This window comes from Eschrichtius robustus, chromosome 13, assembly GCF_028021215.1.
Source record: "Eschrichtius robustus isolate mEscRob2 chromosome 13, mEscRob2.pri, whole genome shotgun sequence".
Lineage (NCBI taxonomy): Eukaryota > Metazoa > Chordata > Mammalia > Artiodactyla > Eschrichtiidae > Eschrichtius > Eschrichtius robustus.
The window spans coordinates 86,690,468-86,713,445 of record NC_090836.1 but is presented as its reverse complement, the minus strand read 5'-3'; the positions used below and the strand labels follow the sequence as shown (position 1 = coordinate 86,713,445).

General features: G+C 41.4%; 1 protein-coding gene across 5 annotated transcripts in view; it reads left to right on the top strand.

Annotated features, from left to right (window-relative positions):
* GNPTAB (N-acetylglucosamine-1-phosphate transferase subunits alpha and beta) overlaps window positions 1-22,978 on the top strand; it is an 82,592-nt gene that overhangs the window by 8,962 nt on the left and 50,652 nt on the right. For 3 of the 5 annotated variants that reach the window (XM_068560589.1, XM_068560588.1, XM_068560591.1), the window contains exon 2: window positions 15,995-16,080. The exons of 1 other annotated variant lie outside the window; for it this stretch is intronic. In XM_068560589.1, coding sequence (XP_068416690.1) covers window positions 15,995-16,080 — 86 coding nt within the window. Of the gene's footprint in view, window positions 1-5,310; window positions 5,350-15,994; window positions 16,081-22,978 lie in introns of those variants that run through there. One more of the 5 variants, XM_068560592.1, reaches the window with a different exon arrangement.

The following is a 22,978-nucleotide window of genomic DNA, read 5'->3' as shown; positions in this document are numbered from 1 at the left end:
AGCCTGGCAGTAAATGCCTCCCTGTCCCCGGAGCCGATGGCCAGCCAGCCCTTTCTGTTTCTCAGGTACGGGGTGGATGTTGCAGCCACCCAACTGCATGCACCCGAGCTTGGCTCTCTCGGTGATCCTAGTTGAGTCCTTTTCCTGGACTTGAGGTTTCCTGGTGTGGGAAAGAGATTTCTTCCCCTCTCCTTTAGATGAGGTGGAGCAGGATTGACAGAATGCCAGCAGCTTCCAAAAGCTCTCCTCTGACCCTTCCTACCATGGTTTGGATGAGTTTCCAACCACCTCCTTAGGAAACGTTGCATCTTGGTCTTACATATCACTTTGGAATGTGGTATCTGGTATATTGGTGCCTTAGAAGAAACATGTCTAGACCTACAGCTTCTCAAAGCAGGTACAAATTAATTGAGCTTGCCCAGGAGATGAGACTTACTTGCCATTTCTGTACTCAGCTCTCTGAACACAAAGATGTTGTCTTTCTTCCCTTGGAATCCCTGTGCCCCAGCAGAGCACTTAAATCCTTCATTAAACTAGTAAGTTTTTTTGTTGTAGCACCGCCCCTGGGCTTAAGAGCAGTGAACAAAGCCCACTGGTTCCTGCAGACTGAGCGTTTATATCCTGGTTGTGCAGTCAGACATTAAATGCTACTTAATTACAATTGTGAAAAATGCTAAAAGGGGAGAGTGTTGGGGGAGAGACCAGCAGTGAGAGCCCATCCTGTAGTGGCTGGGTCAGGAGAGGCTTTCTTGATGCAGTCTGAGCTCAGCTTTGCAGGGTCAGAACTCCTGAGGCAGAGGACAGAGGGAGAGCGAGTCTGCTCTGGGCCATTGACTCTCAGCTGGCAGGGATGCTGCGTTCCAGCCCTGAGGCATTTGGCAGTGTCTGGAGACATTTTGGACTGGCATGACTGGGGCATGGGGTTGGTGCTGCTGGCATTAGGGATTCTGCTAAATATCCTACGGTGCCCAGAACAGTCCCCACAGAGAAGCGTTGTCAGGCCCTGAGTGCCAGCAGTGCCAAAGACGGGAAACCCTGAATTAGAGGGAACAAGAATGGCTGCAGGGCACTTAGTCAGGGGCCTTGCGCTAGGCTGGTGGAGGGCAGATAAAGAGAAGTGGGCAGATTTGAGAGACTTAGGAGGCAAAATCATCGGGCCTTCATGTTCCATCATGTGCCAGACACTCCACTGACATCTTGGGATATAAAAGTGAGCAAGATAGACAGGTTCGTTTGTCCTCCCAGACCCTAACTATAGGTGCTCAGTGAATATGTGTTGAATGAATACTTACAAATATTTTATTTTTGCTCACTGATTGTGATTGAGCCTGTGAGGAAAGGTGGTTTAAATAAGATGCCTAAAGTATATAAGGTACCTTGCATAGTGCCTGGTGCAAGGTGCTGAGTAAATGCTAATTAAATGCCAAGTGCCCCATGCCAGCCCTGATCTTCCCTTGACCGCAACACTCACGAAGACAACAGGGCACCTACCTTCTGGCCTGATGCCCAAGGTCACACTGAAGAGTATATTAATCTTTTCTTAGAGACAGAGTAGAAAAGTTCACAATGATTTCTTAATCTGAGTGTGCTTTATTTTGGTTGATATGAAAGCAGAGGAGGCAAGTGCCTTATTAATTTAATACAGCCTGCACTTTACAATAACATATGTTATCCTAGTTCCTTCTAAACTGTAACAAACAATTGTAGCTGTGATAGGTTATGTATATTCACAATATATCTTTTTAAGTTCTTACTGTCTTTAGACTGTTTCAATCTTGTGATCCACATGCAGTATCTTTAGCAGGTGATTAGTCAGCCTGTGTGTGATTCATACATACACTAAATTAAGCAGGGAAAAAAGTGATCTTTCAGAAATGTTACAGACTAAGTCACACTTGTGCAGGGAGAGTCAAATGCATTCTATATATGATCAGACTAAAAACTGTATTGCCCTTTATTTTTTAATTAATTAATTAATTATTTTATTTATTTATTTTTGGCTGTGTTGGGTCTTCGTTGCTGTGCGCAGGCTTTCTCTAGTTGCGGCGAGCGGCGGCTACTCTTCGTTGGCGGTGTGCAGGCTTCTCTTGTTGCGGAGCATGGGCTCTAGGCGCACGGGCTTCAGTAGTTGTGGCATGCGGGCTCAGTAGTTGTGGCTCGCGGGCTTTAGAGTGCAGGCTCAATAGTTGTGGCACACGGGCTTATTTGCTCCGCGGCATGTGGGAACTTCCAGGACCAGGGCTCGAACCCATGTCCGCTGCATTGGCAGGCAGATTCTTAAGCACTGCGCCCCCAGGGAAGCCCTGTATTGCCCTTTAAAATTGCTTCCTAAAATTGTTTCTTCTTTTGGGTTCTAGTTTATCCCTCCTTCATTACCTCTTTCCATTAACTTCATTTCTGTTTCTGACTAATTCTAAATTGGATAAAGTTTCTTTACCAAATTTTCGTAAGTTGTTCACTCAGCAGAGATCAGTGGAGGTGTTTACTCTGGGCCAGGTACTCTACTGCTTAGAGACACAAAGATGGTTCTGTATCTTTCTGCTATTGAGGAGCTCACTTTCTAGACAGACCAGCAAGTAAGCAAACTTAAGATGCATTGTGATAACTTAAGTTGAAGAGCTAGGCCTGGGTGTCAGGGAAAGTTTCTCAGGGTGACACGTGAGCTTGATCTTGAAGGAGATGGCTGAGTGAAGAAACGGGAGCCCCTCTCCCCTTGTAAGTGAAGGATGCTCTAGGTGTAAAGGTATGGGTATGAGAGGTAACTCTCACCTTCTAGAACAGAAGTAGTTCTGAAGGGCCGCAGCAGTGTACCCAGGAGTAAAGCTGGAGAGGCAGGCGGTGGCCAGTTTAGGACTCGCCTATGGAGTGACTCCAAGGAATTTGGATTCCTCCTGAAGAAAATGGGGACCATTCAAATGGTTTTAAGCAAGAGAGTGATGAGTCAAATCTGTGTTTAGAACAATTGCTCTGAGGTGATGCGAACAGTGAATTGCAGGCGGATAACTGGGAGCAGGAGACTGTGGGGCGTAGTAGGGATCCAGGTGAACCTGCCACACTGGGTGCAGTGCTGGAGAATCAGCAGGCTTTGCATGTTGATTTTTATAATTGTACAAAGGCCTGAAAGAACAATGTCTTTGCTTTTGGAAACTGGCATAATAATCTATATCTAATTAATTGCTTGACTTTGGGCGAGTCTCTTTATTTTAAAATTGTCCGTACTGAATAGTATGTAAAGTAGAATAACTTACATCAAAGTACAGTCAGCCCTCCATATTCGCAGGTTCCATATCTGCAGATTCAACCAACCAGGGATTGAAAACATTTGGGGAGGACTTCCCTGGTGGCGCAGTGGTTAAGAGTCCGCCTGCCAATGCAGGGGACACGGGTGCGAGCCCTGGTCCGAGAAGATCCCACATGCCGTGGAGCAACTAAGCCCGTGCGCCACAACTACTGAGCCTGCGCTCTAGAGCCCATGAGCTGCAACTACTGAGCCCACGTGCCACAACTACTGAAGCCCGCGTGCCTAGAGCCCGTGCTCCACAAGAGAAGTCACCGCAATGAGGAGCCCGTGTACCACAACGAAGAGTAGCCCCCGCTCACCGCAACTAGAGAAAGCCCGTGTGCAGCAACGAAGACCCAATGCAGCCAAAAAAAAAGGGGGGGGGGAAATTCTAAAAAGTTCCAAAAGGCAAAACTTGCAAGTGCGCCAGCAACTATTTACATGGCATTTACATTGTATTAGGTATTATAAATAATCTAGAGATGATTTAAAGTATATGGGAGGATGTGCTTAGTTTATATTCACATACTATGCCATTTTATATAAGGGACTTGAGCATCTGTGGATTTTGGTATCTGTTGGTTGGGAGGGGGGTAGGTGTCCCTAAGGATACCGAAGGACAGCTGTACTTCAAAATCACTGAGATTCTAGCATTTAAAAGTAAGCTATTACCCCAAGCCAGCAGTTTTCCACAGGTAGTCTGGGGACCCTATCCAGTGATCCACAAGTTCAAACTATTTACACGATAATACTAAGACATTATTTACCTTTTTTCACTCATTCTCTTATTAGAGTACAGTGGAGTTTCCCAGAGACTTAACAGACATGTGACATTGCGGCAGACTGAATGCAGAACACAAAGATATTCCAGTTGTCTTCTATGAAACCACGCATTAAAGAAATTTGTGAAAATTAAAAACAATGCTACTCTTCTCACTAAACTTTTTTGTTTAGGAAAACAGTTATTTTTCATGAAAATCTTTATGTGGCCCTGTAGTGGGTTTATTTCTTAAATGAACAAATATTTTAAAATTTCCTCAGTTTTAATTTTAATATGGTGAATATCAGTAGACATAACCCACATAAAATTTAAAAATTTAAAAACTCTTTGGAATCTTAAATAATTTTTAAGAGTATAAAGGGGTCCTAAGACTGAAAAAGCTGAGAACCTCTGCTCCAAGCATTTAAGAATAAATATGTGGTGGGACTTCCCTGGCGGTCCAGTGATTAAGACTCCACACTTCCACTGGAGGGGGCGCGGGTTCAGTCCCTGGTTGGGGAAATAAGATCCCACGTGCTTGCGGCCCCAAAAGAAAAAAAGATGTGGTACCTGTGTTATGGAAATTTAAATATAAACCACCGTCATCTCTCACCACTCTTGCTCCATTACAATCCGTTCTCCACATTGCAACCAGGCTACCTTTTAAAAAATGTGAATCAGGTTACATCATGCCCATTGTACACAGTAGAAAATCCAGACTCCTTCTAATGGTCTGTATGTAAGATCCTAAATGCGCCACTTCTTTGAGCAGGTTGTGTCACGTATCCACTGTGTGTCCTGTAACTATTTCTACAAAAATGTTCCCTAACAGACTACCCTCAAGTTTGCTGGCTTAAAACAGGAGCAGCAAACTGCGCCTGTTTTTGTATGGCCTGCAATCTAAGAATGGAGTTTACATTTTTAAGTGGCTTTAAAAAACTAAAAGAAGAAGAAGAATTCATAACACATGAAAATTATATGAATTGTAAATATCAGTGTCCATAAATAAATGTTTTATTGGAACATAGCCATGTCCATTCATTTACTGATGTCTATGGCTGTTTTCTCAGTACAACAGCAGCACTGAATAGCTGTGGCAGAAACCATATGGCCTGAAAAGCCTAAGATGTTTACTGTTTGGCCCTTTACAGAAGAGGTTTGTCAGTCCCTGGCTTAAAATGACAATTATTTCTTCTCTGGGATGTGCAGGTCAGGTGGGAGTTGGCTCATCTGGGTTGGACGTGGACCACATGTCTTTCATCCTCCTGGGACCAGCAGACCAGCCTGGACATGTTCTTCTCAAGCGGTGGTAAAGGCACAGAAAGGAAGCGGATACTTGCAAACCTGCCTGAGGTTTAGGGTCAGAATTGGTGCATCCACCTTCTTTTTTTTCCTTGACACATTAGGTTTGTGTCTGCCTTAGGACCTTTGCGCTGTTGTCCCATCAGGCTGGAGAGCACTGCCCGCAGACCACCATGTGACGTGCTCCTGGTCTTACAGGTCTCAGCTCAGTAATGTCCTCTCAGGTGGGCCTTCCCCACCACCCAACCTAAAGCAGCCTCTTTCACCAGGTCATTCCTTTTTCTGTTCCTCTTCTTTTTAAAAGTAGTACATAGTTTCAGTCTGAAAATGTGTATGTGTGTATTTAATGTCTCATTTCTCTCTCCCTCAAAATGTAAGCTCCGTGGGAGGAGCGTTTCTGTCTTATTCAGCCTTTCTGTCTTATTCACTACTGTATCCTCAGCCCCTAGTATAGAGCCTGGCACCAAGAGGTGGAGTGCAGAGATACTTTTTCCCTAGTATCTGAATATGGAAAGGTCACCTGAGTGATCAGTTTCTAAATTGAATCTTAATAGAAAAGTATACAGGTTTAGTTGATATCAGTTGATATATAATTATATTAGGGTTCTTCAGAGAAACAAAGCCAATAGGATATATGTATATGTGTGCATACATGCATGTGCACGTGTGTGTGTGTGTGTGTGTGTGTGTGTATGGAAATAGACTGATTATATGGAATTGACTTACAGGATTGTGGAGGCTTACAAGTCTCCAAGATCTGCATTTAGCAAGGCTGGCGACCCAGGAGAGCCAATGATGTAGCTGTAGTCCAAGTCCAAAGGCCTGAGAACCAGGAAAGCCGATGCTGTAGTTCCTGTCTGAAGGTTGGCAGCCTAGAGACCCAAGAAGAGCTGATGTTTCAGTTCAAGTTAGAAGGCAGGAAAGACTGATGTTATGGCTCAAGGCAGTCAGATCAGAGGATATTCTCCCTTACTCAGCCTTTTTGTTCTATTTAGGCCATCAACTGATGAGATGAGGCCCACCTACATTAGGGAGGGCAAGCTGCTTTACTAGTCTACCAATTCAAATGTTAATTTCACTTGGAAGTACCCTAGTTGAGGAAGTTCCCTCCTGTTCCTAATTTGCTGAGAGGTTTTTATTTTTTATTTTTAAATAAAAAATGAGTGTTAAGGGAATTCCTTGGTGGCCCAGTGGTTAGGACTCCACGCTTTCACTGCCGAGGGCAAGGGTTCTATCCCTGGTTGGGGAACTATGATTCCACAAGCCACATGGCACAGCCAAAAAAAGAAAAAATGGGTGTTGAAGTTTGTCAAAGACTTTATCTTTTGATATGATCATATGATTTTTCTTCTTTTGCCTTGAGATATGGTAGATTGCATTAATTAATTTTTGAATGTTGAACCAGTTTTCAAAAATACATATCTAGAATAAATCCCACTTGGTTATGTTATATAATTCCTTTTATACATTGTTAGATTTTATTTGATAACACTTTACTGAGGATTTTCACATCCATGTTCATGAGAGTTATTGGTTTGTAATTTTCCTCATAAAATGAGTTAGAAAGTGTTCCCTTTGCTTCCATTTTCTGGAAGAAATTGTAGAGAATTGGTACCATTTCTTCCTTAAATATTTGGTAGAATTCACCAGTGAACCCATCTGGGCCGGTTGCTTTCTCTTTTGGAAGGTTATTACTTATTGATCCAAATTATTTAATAGGTATAGGCTATTCAGATTATGTATTTCTCCTTGTTTGAGCTTTGGTAGTTTGTATCTTTCAAGGATTTGGTCCATTTCATCTAAATTATCCAATCTGTGATCATAGAATTGTTGATAATGTTCCTTTATTACTTTTGGGAGGAGTATTACAGTGATTTACTTCTCTTCCAAAATCTTATGGCAAAACGCAAATAACAAAATTTGCCATTTTAATGATTTTTAAGTGTGTAACTCAGTGGCATTAATTACATTTACATTGTTGTGCAACCATTACCACTGTTTCCAAAACTTTTTCATCACCCCAAACAGAAACTTGGTATTAAGCAGTAACTCTCCATTCTCCCCTTGGGCCCTGGCAACCTCTAATAACTTCCTGTCTTTATGGATTTGCTGATTCTGGACATTTCATATAATGTATATTTCATACAATATTTGTCTTTTATTGTTCTGGCAGTTTCTGCTTGTTTTTCAGTGTTTCTGAGGAGATGAGAGATTGGAGTTGCTTACTTTGCCATTTTGCTGAGGTTACGTTCCAGACTGATAGTTTTGATTGTTACTTTTTTCACGTAATATTTTACCAAACACTTTACCCTTTGACTAGTCTGTATGTTCCAGAAGGAAGACATTTTGTTTTGTCCATTACTGTGTCCTCAGAGTCTAGAATGGTGCCACGTATTTGTTGGCTAACTGAAGTTACTAATTTTTAATAGTTGCTTAAAAACTGCATAATTTTTAATTGCTTCATAATATTTGTGTGACTGTACCTTAATTTATTTACCCGATTACCTATTGTTTAATTTTTAAACTATCTTCAGGTTTTATTTGTATAAGTAATAATGGTTATTATCATATTTATACAGAAGTGTTTGGGTGCACCTATGATGACTTTCTTGGCATGTATTTCTAGAGGTGGAATTAGAACAAAGACATGACCATTTCTTTGGTCCTTTGATACATATTGCTAATTGCCCCTCAAGAAAGGGGTTTTTTAATGGCTTTACAGCTATTTAAAAATATATAGTGTTCTTTTTGCCTAATTTATGACTTCTCTGCATTTGACACTCATAAAAAGAGAACTCTCCTTGGTGAATTTTAAAAAATGTTTTTATCTAAGTAACAGTATGAGATAAAATTCATTTGTTGATGGAGGTAAGTGTAGTAAGCACCACAAGCAGATATTTTGTAAAATTTTATCTCATTTCACTAAACATTTTTATGGCAATTAAATTTTACCAAAATAAAGAGAAAAAACAAAAAAACTTAGTTTGATTAGTTTTGGCTTCTGGTTTAATAGTTATAACAAATCTTTACCAACTACACTTTTATTTATACTTTGGGTATATTTTTCACATGATATAATTGTTTGTTTCATATTTGTCTCCCCAGTAGGCTGTGAGCCCCTTGAAGGACTAAATAAGTTCAGTGTTCTTTCAGTCTTAATACCTTATATTTCTTGTAGTACTTTGTAGTTATTAGAATAGATGGATATCTATCAGGTCACTTGATGTTTTTTATAACAACCCCTTATGGGATAAGGAATTATTTTGGAACTTAGAGAGCTTTAAGTGACTTGTCTGAAATCACAAAACTATTACATTTGTCCATCCTCATCCTGCCCATGCTTCCTACCTAGGGTTAGCTCACTATAGCATTTGGCCAAGAAAACCAGGTTCCCCTAAATGAATCTCAAAGATAAATATCCTCACTGCAGTACTTTGGCTTCTTCCATTAAAAAAATAACAAAAACAAAAAACCAAAACTATAGAGACCTTATCCAGGGGAAATAGGAAGAAAAGCCAGGGAATCAGAGCTGCTCTCTTGCCGGAAATGCATGTTCTGATGGGAGAAGATGGTGAAAGGAATCTGCGCCAGATCCCACGCCGGAAAGAAGCTGTCTGAGATCCGAGGAAACATCCGTCTGCTAAGAGGAGCCAGCAGCCTGTTGACAAAAATTGGGGAGGGGAGGGGAAGTCAGAACTCTTCTTCTTTTTTCTTTCTAAAATAAATTTATTTTATTTTTATTTATTTTTGGCTGCGTTGGGTCTTCATTGCTGCACACAGGCTTTCTCTAGTTGCAGAGAGCTGGCGCTACTCTTTGTTGCAGTGCTCGGGCTTCTCATTGCGGTGGCTTCTCTTGTTGTGGAGCTTCTCTTGTTGCGGTGGCTTCTCTTGTTGTGGAGCTTCTCTTGTTGCGGTGGCTTCTCTTGTTGTGCTCTAGGCGCGTGGGCTTCAGTAGTTGTGGCACGTGGGCTCAGTAGTTGTGGCTTGTGGGCTCTAGAGTGCAGGCTCAGTAGTTGTGGCGCACAGGCTTAGTTGCTCCACGGCATGTGGGATCTTCCCGGACCAGGGATCGAACCCATGTCTCCTGCATTGGCAGGCGGATTCTGAACCACTGCGTCACCAGGGAGGCCCAGAACTCTTCTTTTTGTGTGACTTTAGATAAGTCACTTAAGCTCTTTGAGTCTCAGATTCTCATCTGTACAATAAAGATTTTATATTCAAAAAATAAATAAAATCACAAAACTCGGGCTGAGGTCAGGGCCTGCTTTTGTGACACGTACTTAATCTTTAGGGATTGAATAGCTGCAACACTGTCCAGGAGAACTTTTTGCAGTGTTGGAAACGGCCTGTAATTATGAGCTGTCCAGTACAGTAGCCACTAGCTACATGTGGCTGTTGGGCACTTGACATGTGGCTAGTGGGACTAAGGTACTAAGTTTTAAATTTAACTTATTTAGTCTTAATTTAAATAACCACACGTGCCTAGTGGGGATACCATTTTTTTGGACAGTGCAGATCTAAATTCATAGGTAGAGTAACTGTTTGCAAGGACGTTCTAGCAGGGCTCACACACTGGCACTGGATTTAAAGTACTCCCTGTGTAATTCTGTGATTCTGTAAACTCTGAACTGTAAAACAAGTAAACCTACATATATGTACCCAGAAAGTCAGTTTGAATACATTTGGAAACCATCTTTGGTAGGTTTTTTTTTCCCCCCTTTTCCTTTTATTCAAGTGTGGTTGAGGGGACTTTTTTTTTTTTTTTTGGCTGCATTGTGCAGCATGCGGGATCTTAGTTCCCCAACCGGGGATCGAACCCGGGCCCTCAGCAGTAAAAGCACAGAGTTCTAACCACTGGACTGCCAGGGAATTCCCTCTCTTTGCTCCTCTACTTCTTTAAAAATCTCAGCTTTCTCTCCTAGGAAAAGGAGAGAGATTTTGTTAAGCTATTATGATTAACCCTATCCTTGATTATTCCTTTTCCCCAACAGTAATCTATTTTAATCTGTACTCATGTAAAAGCTGAACAGTAAGTATTCCTAAATCATTTCATGCAAGTACATGATTAGTCCTTAACAGGATGTCAGCTCCCTGAGGACAAAGCCCTGGTTCCCATTTTGTGCCCTTTAAAATGGTCAACAAATGTATGTTGTGTATCTAATTCTGTGAAGAATTCAAAGAAGGTAGAAGTGGTCTAGAAAAGTATCTTTTGAGTTTAATTAATGTTCAAGTAAATAGTGGTCATGCATCTCGGGTTTGGGTCATTTCCTGTGTATGAAAAGGAGAGATCAGCCCACTTTTGGGAACCATTCAATGCCTAATAAGAAATGGGTTAGTCTTTTATTTTAGCCACTTCGTGTTGGGAAATGCTGTGAGCTGTTTGTGTCCTCCCAGAATTTATATGCTGAAACTATTCCAGTATGATGCTATTAGGAGGTGAGCTCTTTGGTAGATGATTAGGTCATGAGGGTGGAGCCCCCATGAGTGGGATTAGTGCCTTTATAAAACAGACCCCAGAGAGCTCCCTTGCCCCTTCCACCATGTGAGGTGACACAGTGTGAACGCAGCCATCTATGGACCAGGAGGCAGGCCCTCACCAAACAGCAAATCTGTCAGCACCTTGATCTTAGTCTTCCCAGTCTCCAGAACTGTGAGAAATAAGTTTCTGTTGTTTATGAGCCACCCAGTCTGTAGTATTCTGTCAGAGCAACTCTAATGGACTAAGGCAGGAAAACAAACATGTTTCATCAAATGTGATTAGAAAATGCTGCTGGTGATGAGCAGATTTGACTTTCCTGATTGGTATCAGAGGAGGAGGAGGATTAGCAGAAAAAGATAAAGCTTAGATTATCTTTGTCTGCCATTTAGTGGCTCTTAATGCAAAATATATGTTGTTTTCAGAAACTATGGAGAACCTGTTGTAATTTGGGAATATTATAAACTTCTGATATGATTATCAATGTATGTAAAGCTCTGTCAGAGTTACTTAGAGTTCTTGCTTCTTGAGTTTGGAGAGCCCTGGCATCTTAAGTTTTACAAGGTAGCACGTCACATTTATACGCTTGAAACTTTGAGAAAGGGACATGTGTTTTTACAGAGAGTTTTGCATCCTTGTGTGCTGAGGCCTGCTGTCGTCTCTCTATACCTGTAGCCTTTAGCCTTTACATTGACCGTCTGGGAATGGATCTGAAAGCAGGAAGCTCTGGAGGGAAACCACAGAGCAATAAGCTGTTCCAAGGTGTTTGTCTTGTAAAACTAGTAGCCGTATTCACTCATTCTAGAAAGTTTATTGATTTTGTGCCAGGCAGTGTGCAAGGTTCTAGGACTGAAAATGAGAGAGATTAAGTTCCTGGCTTTGAGTTGCTTGCAGAGGTGTAGATGATATTTAAACAGGTGAATTAATTATATTGTAGCATGTAAATGCTGTCTTTAAGAGACCTGTGAGCAGTTTGCAGTGAGTATTGTACAGTCCTATAGGATTTGCCTATCTTATCAAAACAATCTTGTGAAATAGGTGGTATTAATATCCTCATTCTACAGAAGAAGAAATTGAAAATGGAGAAGTGCCCTAGATTTTATTATTGATAAGTGCCAGACTTAAACTTCTGATTGTAATCTTATGATCCTTGCACTGTTCACCAGTTTGCTTCTTTTTTTTTTTTTTTTTAATTTATTATTTATTTTTTGGCTGTGTTGGGTCTTCGTTTCTGTGCGAGGGCTTTCTCTAGTTGCGGCAAGCGGGGGCCACTCTTCATCACAATGCGCGGGCCTCTCACTATCGCGGCCTCTCTTGTTGCGGAGCACAGGCTCCAGACGCGCAGGCTCAGTAGTTGTGGCTCACGGGCCTAGTTGCTCCGCGGCATGTGGGATCTTCCCAGACCAGGGCTCGAACTCGTGTCCCCTGCATTGGCAGGCAGATTCTCAACCACTGCGCCACCAGGGAAGCCCACCGGTTCGCTTCTTAATAATTACCTTCCTCCTTTCCTTAGCTGGGGAATCCCCAAAGGATTATGGCGCTTGCACCTCATTCACTGTTACTCTACCACAGGCATGCATTTGGTCCTGTTTCAGGACCGTCAAGATCGTCAACAAAAGTGTGTGCCGGTTTCATAATTGAAAAAGTTTATCAACTGAAAATTTTAGCATTTGTGTCAGACATTCTAAAAATGCTGGGCCATTGAATTAAGGGTGATAAACATACCAGTTTCAACTGGTTGAACGACCACATTCATGAATGTGTATTTGACAAAGCTGGCTCTGTGTAAATAAGCATCAGAGGAGCAGGCCAGGTGAAGCTGAGAGAGCCCGGGCCAAGCTAAACAGGAACATGGGCTACGGAGTTCGGTTGATTCAAACCTCAGCCCCATCACACACACTGCAACTTGGCCTGGAGCTTCTTTTTGTGCCATCGTAGTACGTGCCTCAAAGTGGTGCCTTTTTGTGGGGATTCAATGTGGGGGTGTGCCTGGCACGATGGTGCTTGGTGAGTGTGTGTTTGAACCCCTTCTCCTGTGATCAGCACATTAAGACTGACTTTGGCTGCAATTTTGTAAAACTAACCAACAATTGATCTTGAATACCTTGGACGCCATGATTACTAAGATGGAGTCTTAAAAGTAATACACATTTTAAAAAAATTTTTTAAAAATTTTATTTATTTATTTTTGGTTGCACTGGGTCTTCGTTGCCGCGCGCGGGCTTTCTCTAGTTGCGGCGAGCGGGGGCTACTCTTCGTTGCGGTGCGCGGGCTTCTCATCGTGGTGGCTTCTCTTGTTGCGGAGCACAGGCTCTAGGTGCATGGGCTTCAGTAGTTGCAGCATGTGGGCTCAGTAGTTGTGGCACGCAGGCTCAGTAATTGTGGCTCGCGGGCTCTAGAGCGCAGGCTCAGTAGTTGTGGCGCATGGGCTTAGTTGCTCCGCAGGATGTGGGATCTTCTCGGATCAGGGCTCGAACCCGTGTCCCCTGCGTTGGCAGGCGGATTCTCAACCACTGTGCCACCAGGGAAGTCCAAAAGTGATAAACATCTTTAACTAGTAGAATAAACTACCTTTAGATGATTTTTAAAATTCTTTATTAATAATACATTGTTTATGTGGTATTTGAGAGTTCATGTAGTATTTTAGTAAATAGTATTTTAGTTCATTGTGTCTTAAATTTTTACCAACAAACTACCCTTAGTAACAGAGAAAAGTAAGTCCTCTGAGGAGGATAATGTAGAGAGGAGGGGTGATGTGTGTGTGTGTGGGGGGCGGGGGGAGAATAGCTCAAAATGGCAAATAGGACATTTTTTGAAGGTCAGCATTATATCTTGTATTTTTATCACATCAATATTCCATTTTTCTCCATAAAAAATTTGCATTACTACCAATAGAATGTTTTAAATGTCTTGCCATTATAAAAATGATGGCATTTCAGGAAGTTAAGCTTGTTTACCCTTGGCTTCCAGTATGCCTGGCACACTCCCCATACCCTTTACTCGCCCACGTCATGGGAGAATCACCATCCTACTACAGCAGCACAGCAGACTGATGAAATAGATTTAGTACTTAGTTCATAGTTGAGGAAACTGAGGCCCACACATTGTAGTTTACCCAGGGTTACACAGCTACGAAGCAGGAGAACTGGGAGGTTCTCTTAGAAGGCGTCCCAAGTTCCCAAATCCAGCCTTCTCTTACGTCACTCCTACAGTAGTTAGGTAATATTTACTAAGAAAAAGATGGTACGTAATGTGCTGGGTATGAGTTGATAATAAACAGAATTGTAAGTAGTTCTCTACCCTTTGAGCAGTTTGATTGGTCTGTCAAGATGCTAACATGGGGTAAAAGGTAAATAACAATAAAACTAAGTGATGCAAGGCATCAAATAAGTGATAGAGATAAAAGTTATCCAGAGTTCTGAGAAGGAAGCATTCAGACTGGGCTGAAGAATATGGAAAGGCTTTGTGCAAGAACAGAGACTCGATTTTACAGTAGTCAGTGTTTCTCTCACCTGTTCCTCTGGTCTTTTGTTTACTGCTGATAATGGCTGAAAACTATCTAATTGCAAGTTTAAGTCTTTTTTGTCTTCTTTGTTGTTTGGAGGGTGTTCATATTTTTACAGTTTACCCTAGAATAAAAATTTTTTAATTGTACAGATTTTTTTCTACTCTTTTCCGTCCTTGATAGTATTAAGAAAATGATCTGACACTAACCCTTAGATGAATTTTATTTGATTTACAAGTTTCCTTTTTCATTCCTCATAGGGCATATTACTCATTCATCTAGAAAAGTTTGGAAAGATTTTCATAATAGGGTTTAGTTGACAGGAATAGCAGAAAAGGGAAATGGTTCTGATGGAAGAGAATCAAGTTCAAATGTTGATGGGCTTAGGAGTAGGGACAGAAGACCCAGAGGAGGTGAAGACAGGAAGAGACACGGTGTCCTTATGGAGTTGACGTGGGGACATGGAGGATACAGGTGAGAAACACAGTGTCAGCCCTGCAGCTGGGAGCCCCTCTTAAGTCATAGACTTTTAGGACTGGCAGGGATTTCAAAGACCCCCTTCATTTTACAGATGAAGAAATAGCCTGAAGAGGCTAAGTAACTTGCTCAAGGTCACTCATAAAAGTGACAGAGCTGGGATGAAAACCCACATCCCGAGTAATAAGCCAGCGTTCCTGCCATTTCCCCCAAGATCTAAAAGTGCAGAACTCTGAACTAGAGGAATGTTCCTAAATGTGGTACTTAAGGACCCTTTGCTATTGCCGTTGTTTCTAATACACCGGAGCGGTTTGGAGATGCCAAGATTAATTTATCTGATGAAGGAAGGCATGTTGTATTAACATACGGCACGTCAGCATTTCTCAGCCGTTTGTGAAGCGCACTCTCTCTGATGTTTTCTCCCCACCTTCCAGGTAGCCCTACTAGGCAAGGACAGTTATATTGAGCTTTATTTTATTTATTTATTTATTTTTAATAAATTTATTTATTTTTGGCTGTGTTGGGTCTTTGTTGCTGTGCGGGGGCTTTCTCTAGTTGCAGCCAGCGAGGGCTACTCTTCGTTGTGGTGCGTGGGCTTCTCACTGCGGTGGCTTCTCCTGTTTTGGAGCACGGGCTCTAGGTGCATGAGCTTCAGTAGTTGTGGCGCACAGGCTCAGTAGTTGTGGCTCGTGGGCTCTAGAGCGCAGGCTCAGTAGTTGTGGCTCGCGGGCTCTAGAACGCAGGCTCAGTAGTCGTGGCACACAGGCTTAGTTGCTCCGCGGCATGTGGGATCTTCCCAGACCAGGGCTTGAACCCGTGTCCCCTGCATTGGCAGGCGGATTCTTAACCACTGTGCCACCAGGGAAGTCCTTGATTGGGTTTTTTGTTGTTGTTGTTGTTGTTGTTGAGTTGCATGAGCTGTTTATATATTTTGAAAATTAAGCCGTTGTCGGTTGCATCATTTGCAAATATTGTCTCCTAGTCCGTAGGTTGTCTTTTCATTTTGTTTTTGGTTTCCTTTGCTGTGCAAAAGCTTGTAATAAGTTTGATTAGGTCCCATTTGTTTATTTTTGCTTTTGTTTCTATTGCCTTGGGAGTCCTTTAGCAATTCTTAATGAAATTGAAATGAAAGTTACATACTCTCAGTATTTGATGCAAAGAAAACATTTGTTTTTCTTTTCTTTTTTTCCCTAGGTGGTTCTGGAATGGAGCCGGGATCAATACCATGTTTTGTTTGATTCCTACAGAGACAATATTGCTGGGAAGTCCTTTCAGAATCGGTGAGAAGAGATCAGTTTTGGAGAGTAGCTTATTTGGGCTTAAATAAGTCATGAAATCACCCATGCTTTAAATAGAACAGTTGAAGGGGTCTTTCCAAGTTGTAGGTATGGTTTAGCTTGGTCAACACTACTCCCATGTGAAGGAACCTTGTAATCCATCCTCACGTTTTATGGATGAAAAATTTGATTGCCAAAGAGCAATCCTGCTTTGCAGTATATTGAGTACTTTAAGTTACATGATCTCGCTTTGTCCTTGCCCCGGTTCTGTGAGGTCAAGGTAACTCCATCCCCCTGTAGGATGAGGAAGCCAGGAGGCTACTCTGCAGCCAGTTCCAAGCCCCGGCCAGCGTTCTTCTGTTGGCATCACTGTGTTAACCAGGGCATCTGCTGTGGTATCCACCAGGACTGGACGCCCACACGCCCCTGTGGTCACCACATCTGGCTGCCTCGCTGTGGGGAGGAGCAAACAACCTCACAGGTTGGGTCTTTTTCTCCTTAAAGCCAAGCTTCTTGGTGCAGCCGCTCCTGAATGCTGCCTTCACCCTTTTCCGTGGAGATTTTTTTCCTCCCTCACAAGACAGACCTCAAAGTGAAAGCAATCTTTTCCAACATCCTCCTTCCCTTCTCACAGCTAAAATAAGTCACACACGGTCTTTTCATTTTTTTGTCTGTAAAACTGTTACTTGTATGGTTTTATATCATAAAAGCAATATATGTCTATGGTCGAAAACAGTTCAAACATTATAGAAAAAGAAAAAGAAAATGTAAAGCCTCTCTCTTTTCCATTCTGAATTTCCCCTGACCTAGAGGAACCATGGTTAATGAATTTTTGTTTTGGATTCTTCTGGTGACCGTCCTTTTAACTTAAAAAAAAAAAAAAAAAAAAGCAAAAACAGAAAACGGAGTTCTCTCCTTTTTGATTTACTCACTTTATGCAGTATCTATTAACTGCTTTCCATTGTAACGGCGCACAGCTAATCACTATAGGGCAAGGAGCACGGGGTGACCAAAAACAAATGTGAGGTAGCTAACAAAGGTACTTAACCTCACAGATAGACCTTGGTCTGACTGTCAGAGGCCATAATCGGAAACTCCCCTAGATCCTGACTGTCCATTTTCCCTTGAGGATAGACACCGTAAGTCCTCCTCTCTACCTTCACTGAACCAGAAAACCTAGTGAAAGTATAACTAGTAATTGGTGTCAGTTGATGCACCTGGACCATTTTCTGGGAGCCTCTAGACTGCATCGGCAGTTCTGCTGGAGCTCTTGTCCCCGCTTAGAAGCACTTCGTTGCGCCTCCATCCACTTGTTATGAGTGCCTATATGGTCCCTATCAAATAAGTAGCTTTTTAAAAAAGCTGTGCTAATTAGGCATAGATGTATGCACTATTATAGTCCTGAACATCTCAGCGAAGAAGGGCTGTGGGATTCCTTGAGTTAGCCTAAAGCTTTACTTTAAGCAAGTGAATGGCGAAGTAGGGAAACTCTAGATCTTTCTCTTAGGATCTCTTAAAACAGCAGGTTCCAAAGAACCTGGGGGATCTGCGAAATCAGAGGTATTTTTATAACAACGCTGAGGTGTTATTTGCCTTTTTTACTGCGTTGACATTTGCACGAATTGTGTAAAAGCCATGGTGGGTAAAATTGCCACACCTTAGCACAAGCCACTGTATTGACCACCACCACATATCTGCATGGGGCAGAAAAAAGCCGGTTCGCTTAAGAATGTTCCTGAGGAAGCAGTAAAAATCGTTGATTTGATTCTATCCTGACCCCGTGAGTACACATTTTCTTAATGCTCTGTGTGATGCAGCGGGAAGCACACCTCAGGCACCTGACTGCATGGTGATTGTCTTGAGGAAAAGCCCTCTCGTGGTTGTTTGAGTTGCAACCTGAACTCACTGTTCTGTTTCATGGATCACCATTGTTATAACTTGAAAGGACAGATGACAGTGTCATTACTCAGACTTGGTTATATTTGGCAGGTATTTTCTTGGCAGTGAACAAAGCGACCCTGTGTTTGAAAGGAAAGAAATGATAGTATTTGCTGCCAAAGATAAAATTTGAGCTTTGAAGTGAAAATTAGAATTTTGGAAAACTTGTTTCCACCACTGTAAGACTAACAGCTTCACAATATTGCAAAGACTTCCCTGATTAGATTTGCAGCATTATCCAAGAAAATTGCATTTGTTAATATTATGTAAGAAAATTAAGGAAGTATGTCACCATTTGGCAGAGCTGCATAACTCATTAAGCTGTTGTTTTCCAGATAACCAATGCATTGATGTTACAGAATTTCACATGGGTGAAAGCCATTCAAAGTGCAAGAAAGACCAATGGATTTTAATGTAAAAGCATAAAAAGTTCATTAATATAGTTTCAGATTACACATTGCAACTAATTTTTAAGAAACTTCCACTTATTTTGGTGTAGTATCAAAGAAGAATATCCACTATTATTTGAAAAGGCTATTAAAATACGCCTCCCCTTTCCAAGTACGTATCTGTGGGCCTGGGTTTTCTTCAACCAAAACAGCATATGGGAACAGATTGAATTCAGATGATTTGAGATGCTTGCTTGCTTGCTTGCTTCTACTAAGTCATTAAAGAGATTTGGAGAAATGTAAAGCAATGCCTCTCTTGTCACTAAATTTTTTTTTTGTTTCGGAAAATACTGCTATTTTTATTTAGTTTTTATTTTATTTCATTTTATTTTTAATTTACTTATTTTTGCTGCGTTGGGTCTTTGTTGCTGCGTGCAGGCTTTCTCTAGTTGCAGTGAGCAGGGGCTACTCATCATTACAGTGTGCGGGCTTCTCATTGAGGTGGCTTCTCTTGTTGTGGCACACAGGCTCAGTAGTTGTGGCTCATGGGCTGTAGAGTGCAGGCTCAGTAGTTGTGGCGCACGGGCTTTGTTGCTCCGCGGCATGTGGGATCTTCCCTGACCAGGGCTTGAACCCGTGTCCCCTGCATTGGCAGGCAGATTCTTAACCACTGCGTCACCAGGGAAGTCCTATTTTATTTTTAAAAAATATTTATTTATTTATTTGGTTGCACCAGGTCTTAGTTGCGGCTTGCTGGCTCCTTAGTTGCGGCAGGCGGGCTCCTTAGTTGCGGCATGTGAACTCTTAGTTGTGGCATGCATGTGGGATCTAGCTCCCTGACCAGGGATCGAACCCGGGCCCCCCTGCATTGGGAGCGTGGAGTCTTAACCACTGCGCCACCAGGGAAGTCCCTGCTATTTTCATTTAAAAAGTTATTTATGTTAACCCGTGAAGGGGTTTATTATTGTTTTAAAATGAATTTTTGAATGTCTGATTTATTTTCGAAAATGGCAAGTGTGAATCATTAGAGAAATGCAGATCAAAACTACAATGAGGTATCACCTCACACCAGTCAGAATGGCCATCATCAAAAAATCTACAAACAGTAAATGTTAGAGAGGGTGTGGAGAAAAGGGAGCCCTCTTGCCCTGTTGGTGGGAATGTAAATTGATACAGCCATTATGGAGAACAGTATGGAGGTTCCTAAGAAAACTAAAAATAGAACTACCATACGACCCAGCAATCCTACTACTGGGTGTATACCCTGAGAAAACCATAATTCAAAAAGAGTCATGTACCACAATGTTCATTGCAGCACTATTTACAACAGCCAGGACATGGAAGCAACCTAAGTGTCTATTGACAGATGAATGGATAAAGAAGATGTGGCACATATATACAATGGAATATTACTCAGCCATAAAAAGAAACGAAATTGAGTTATTTGTAGTGAGGTGGATGGACCTAGAGTCTGTCATACAGAGTGAAGTAAGTCAGAAAAACAAATACCGTATGCTAACACATATATATGGAATCTAAAAAAAAAAATGACTCTGATGAACCTAGGGGCAGGACAGGAATAAAGAAGCAGACGTAGAGAATGGACTTGAGGACACGGGGAGGGGGAAGGGTAAGCTGGGACGAAGTGAGAGAGTGGCATGGACATATATACACTACCAAATGTAAAATAGATAGTGGGAAGCAGCCTCATAGCACAGGGAGATCAGCTCGGTGCTCTGTGACCGCCTAGAGGGGTGGGATAGGGAGGGTGGGAGGGAGACGCAAGAGGGCAGAGATATGGGGATATATGTATATGTATAGCTGATTCACTTTGTTACACGGCAGAAACTAACACACCATTGTAAAGCAATTATACTCCAATAAAGATGTTTAAAAAAAAAAGTAAATTATATTCAACCACACACACACACAAAAAGAAAATGGCAAGTGTGGATAGTTAATACCTAAAAACAAAAGCTTTTGGGGTTGCTTAAAGAATTTTTAAGCGTGTTAAGTATCTGGACCCTAAAAAGTTTGAGAATAATTCCTTAATGTAGCAGTTCTCAAGCTTCAGTGTCCAGCAGAATTCCACAGAGGGCTTGAGAAAATACAGTTTCTCCCCACCTCCAGGGTTTCTGCATCTGTTGGTCTCAGAGGAGTGCAGAGAATTTTCATTTCTAACAAGTTCACTGGTGATACTGAAACTGCTGGTCTGGTGACCACACTTTGACAACTATTGTATTAACGGATTCTTAATGAAACATAATTTTCCTCCTCCTCCAGTTTTTATTTTAACAATGCTGATTTTCCTAAGAAAAGCTCAAAATGGCCTTCTTTTACTCCCAACATTTATTGAGTACTCACTCAGCCTACTGTGTCTGATGCTGTGCTGCGTGCTGATGGTGCACAGATGCATAAATCTCTGCCTTGACGGAGCCTCAAAACTTTCAGAAGGAAAACTAACTCAGAAAATCTAGATACCGAGGTCAGCAGTTTTAATCAAACACTCTTGTTCTCTTTCTGAAGGGGGTGTGTCTGTGTTTTAAATATTTCTTCTCCTAATTTTAGATTGCATTAAAATGTAGTTTGATTTTTATGTAGGGATATTTCAAATTTATCTAATTTTGATGATGACAAGAAAATGGATCATACGTAATATCTAATATGTCCTAATATATTTTAAAAAACCATAACGTTTATAGGAAGTTTTCATTGTTTTGCTAGTGTTTCTACATGTCTTTTTAATGTTGTTTGCCCTGAATGAAAAAAAAAAAGTCCCATTCTATATGCCAGTAACAAATGAATATGTGAACTGCCTACTGCTGCTAATTGTGAGGCCTTAAGTCAGTCTGGGGCTCAATTTTGTCATCTCTAAAATGTAGATATTAGATTAAGTGTAAAATCTCTTCCAGCTTTGTTTCTAAGATACTATTCATGTTCTAGGTTTTCTTCTCTGCTTTATGTGATGTAGAACCAAGGGACTATTAAGTGCCTTCATATTCACTTAAACTAAACTAATTAAAATAAAAGGTATCACCACGGCTTTGGTTCTGAATCATAGGTAACTTTCTTAGTCTTCAGCTCTAAGATAAAGGCTTCCTTCTCATCTGGAAACTAAGATAGTGGTCTGTGGTTAGAACAAAAGACTCACACTCACTGTGACCATGTCTAATAAGTAGAAAAACAACTGACTCACTGACCAGGGGCAGATCACACGATCTCCTCAGGGTTGTCAGTTTAACACCAGAGAATTGGATTGATCATGTAATACAGCCTTACTAGAAGTGCCAGGACATAAATGCATTATTATATACTTATGCTGTTTTCCTCAGTTGAACTTGCATGGATATCTCTTGACTCTATTAAAACAATCTTTAATAGCAGATAATTACTCTTACAGAAAAGCTTTGGAATGTGCAAATTTTTACCTCCTTTTTAAAAGCCTTTTCTTTCTAAAATATGTCACTTAAGCTTTTTTTTTTTTTTTTTTCCAAATTAATTTTTAGTCTGAGCATAGATAGATCACCTGTGAACTTGGGAGTGAGATGACTTTGGATAATTTACTTGTGGGTAATGTGAGGCATTTTTTTTAATAGAAAAGACTAATGTTTATGTTGAGGGAATGAACTAATAGTTATTTGGCCAGTAAATACATGTTAAACCCCACTATGTCCCAGGCACTATTCCTAGGCATGTAGTGATGAACAAGAGGAACTCATTGACCTCATCTAGAACTGATATTTTAGTGGGGAAGGCTTTTTTTTTTTTTAAACTTAAAAACATGAACTGTAATCTACCTATAAATCAGTAGTTCTCAATGTGAGTTTTTGGACCAGCAGCATTGGCATTACTTGGGAACTTGTTAGAAATGCAGATTCTGGGGCCCCACTCCAGACCTAATGAATCAGAGACTCTGGGGATGGAGGCCAGCCATCTGTTTTGAAAGTCCTACAGGTGATTCTGATGTCCGCTAACATTTGGGAACCATCCATATAGACACATGCAGAAGAAAACCTAGATGAGGAAGCATTTGCATATCATTGCAGTAGGGAGAGAGAGCCTGAGCCTGCACAGGAAAGAGAGGAAATAATTAATGAAGAGGGGCACAGAATGCATGACACCGTTTTTGCCTTAGAGATAGTTGATCTAGTGGAAGACAGACATCAAAAAAAATAGTACAACCGGTATGCTAAGGATTCTTTAGAGTACAAAGTACAGTGGAAGTTGCTTCTTAAGCAGTATATTTTCTTTGTGGGAGGTGAGGGAGGAGGGCATTTGGGGAATGAGGAAGTGGTTAAAAAGAAGCATGAAAGAAAGGATATTCTAGGCAGGGGGAGAAGCATGTTCAAAGACACAGAAGCCTGCAAGTTCTTATCCTGTTTGGGTAAGGGCATACAAATGGAGCGTCTAGAGCACAGGGTATAGATTATGAAGGAGTTCAGATTTTATTCTACAGGCAGTGGTGCACCTTACGGGAGGGTTGGTAGATGCTCAGCTGTCACTTGTGTCTGAGTATGAGCTGATTGATTCCGCATTTTCCCCATGAAGCTCTGGGTCCCCTGGAACCTCTGACC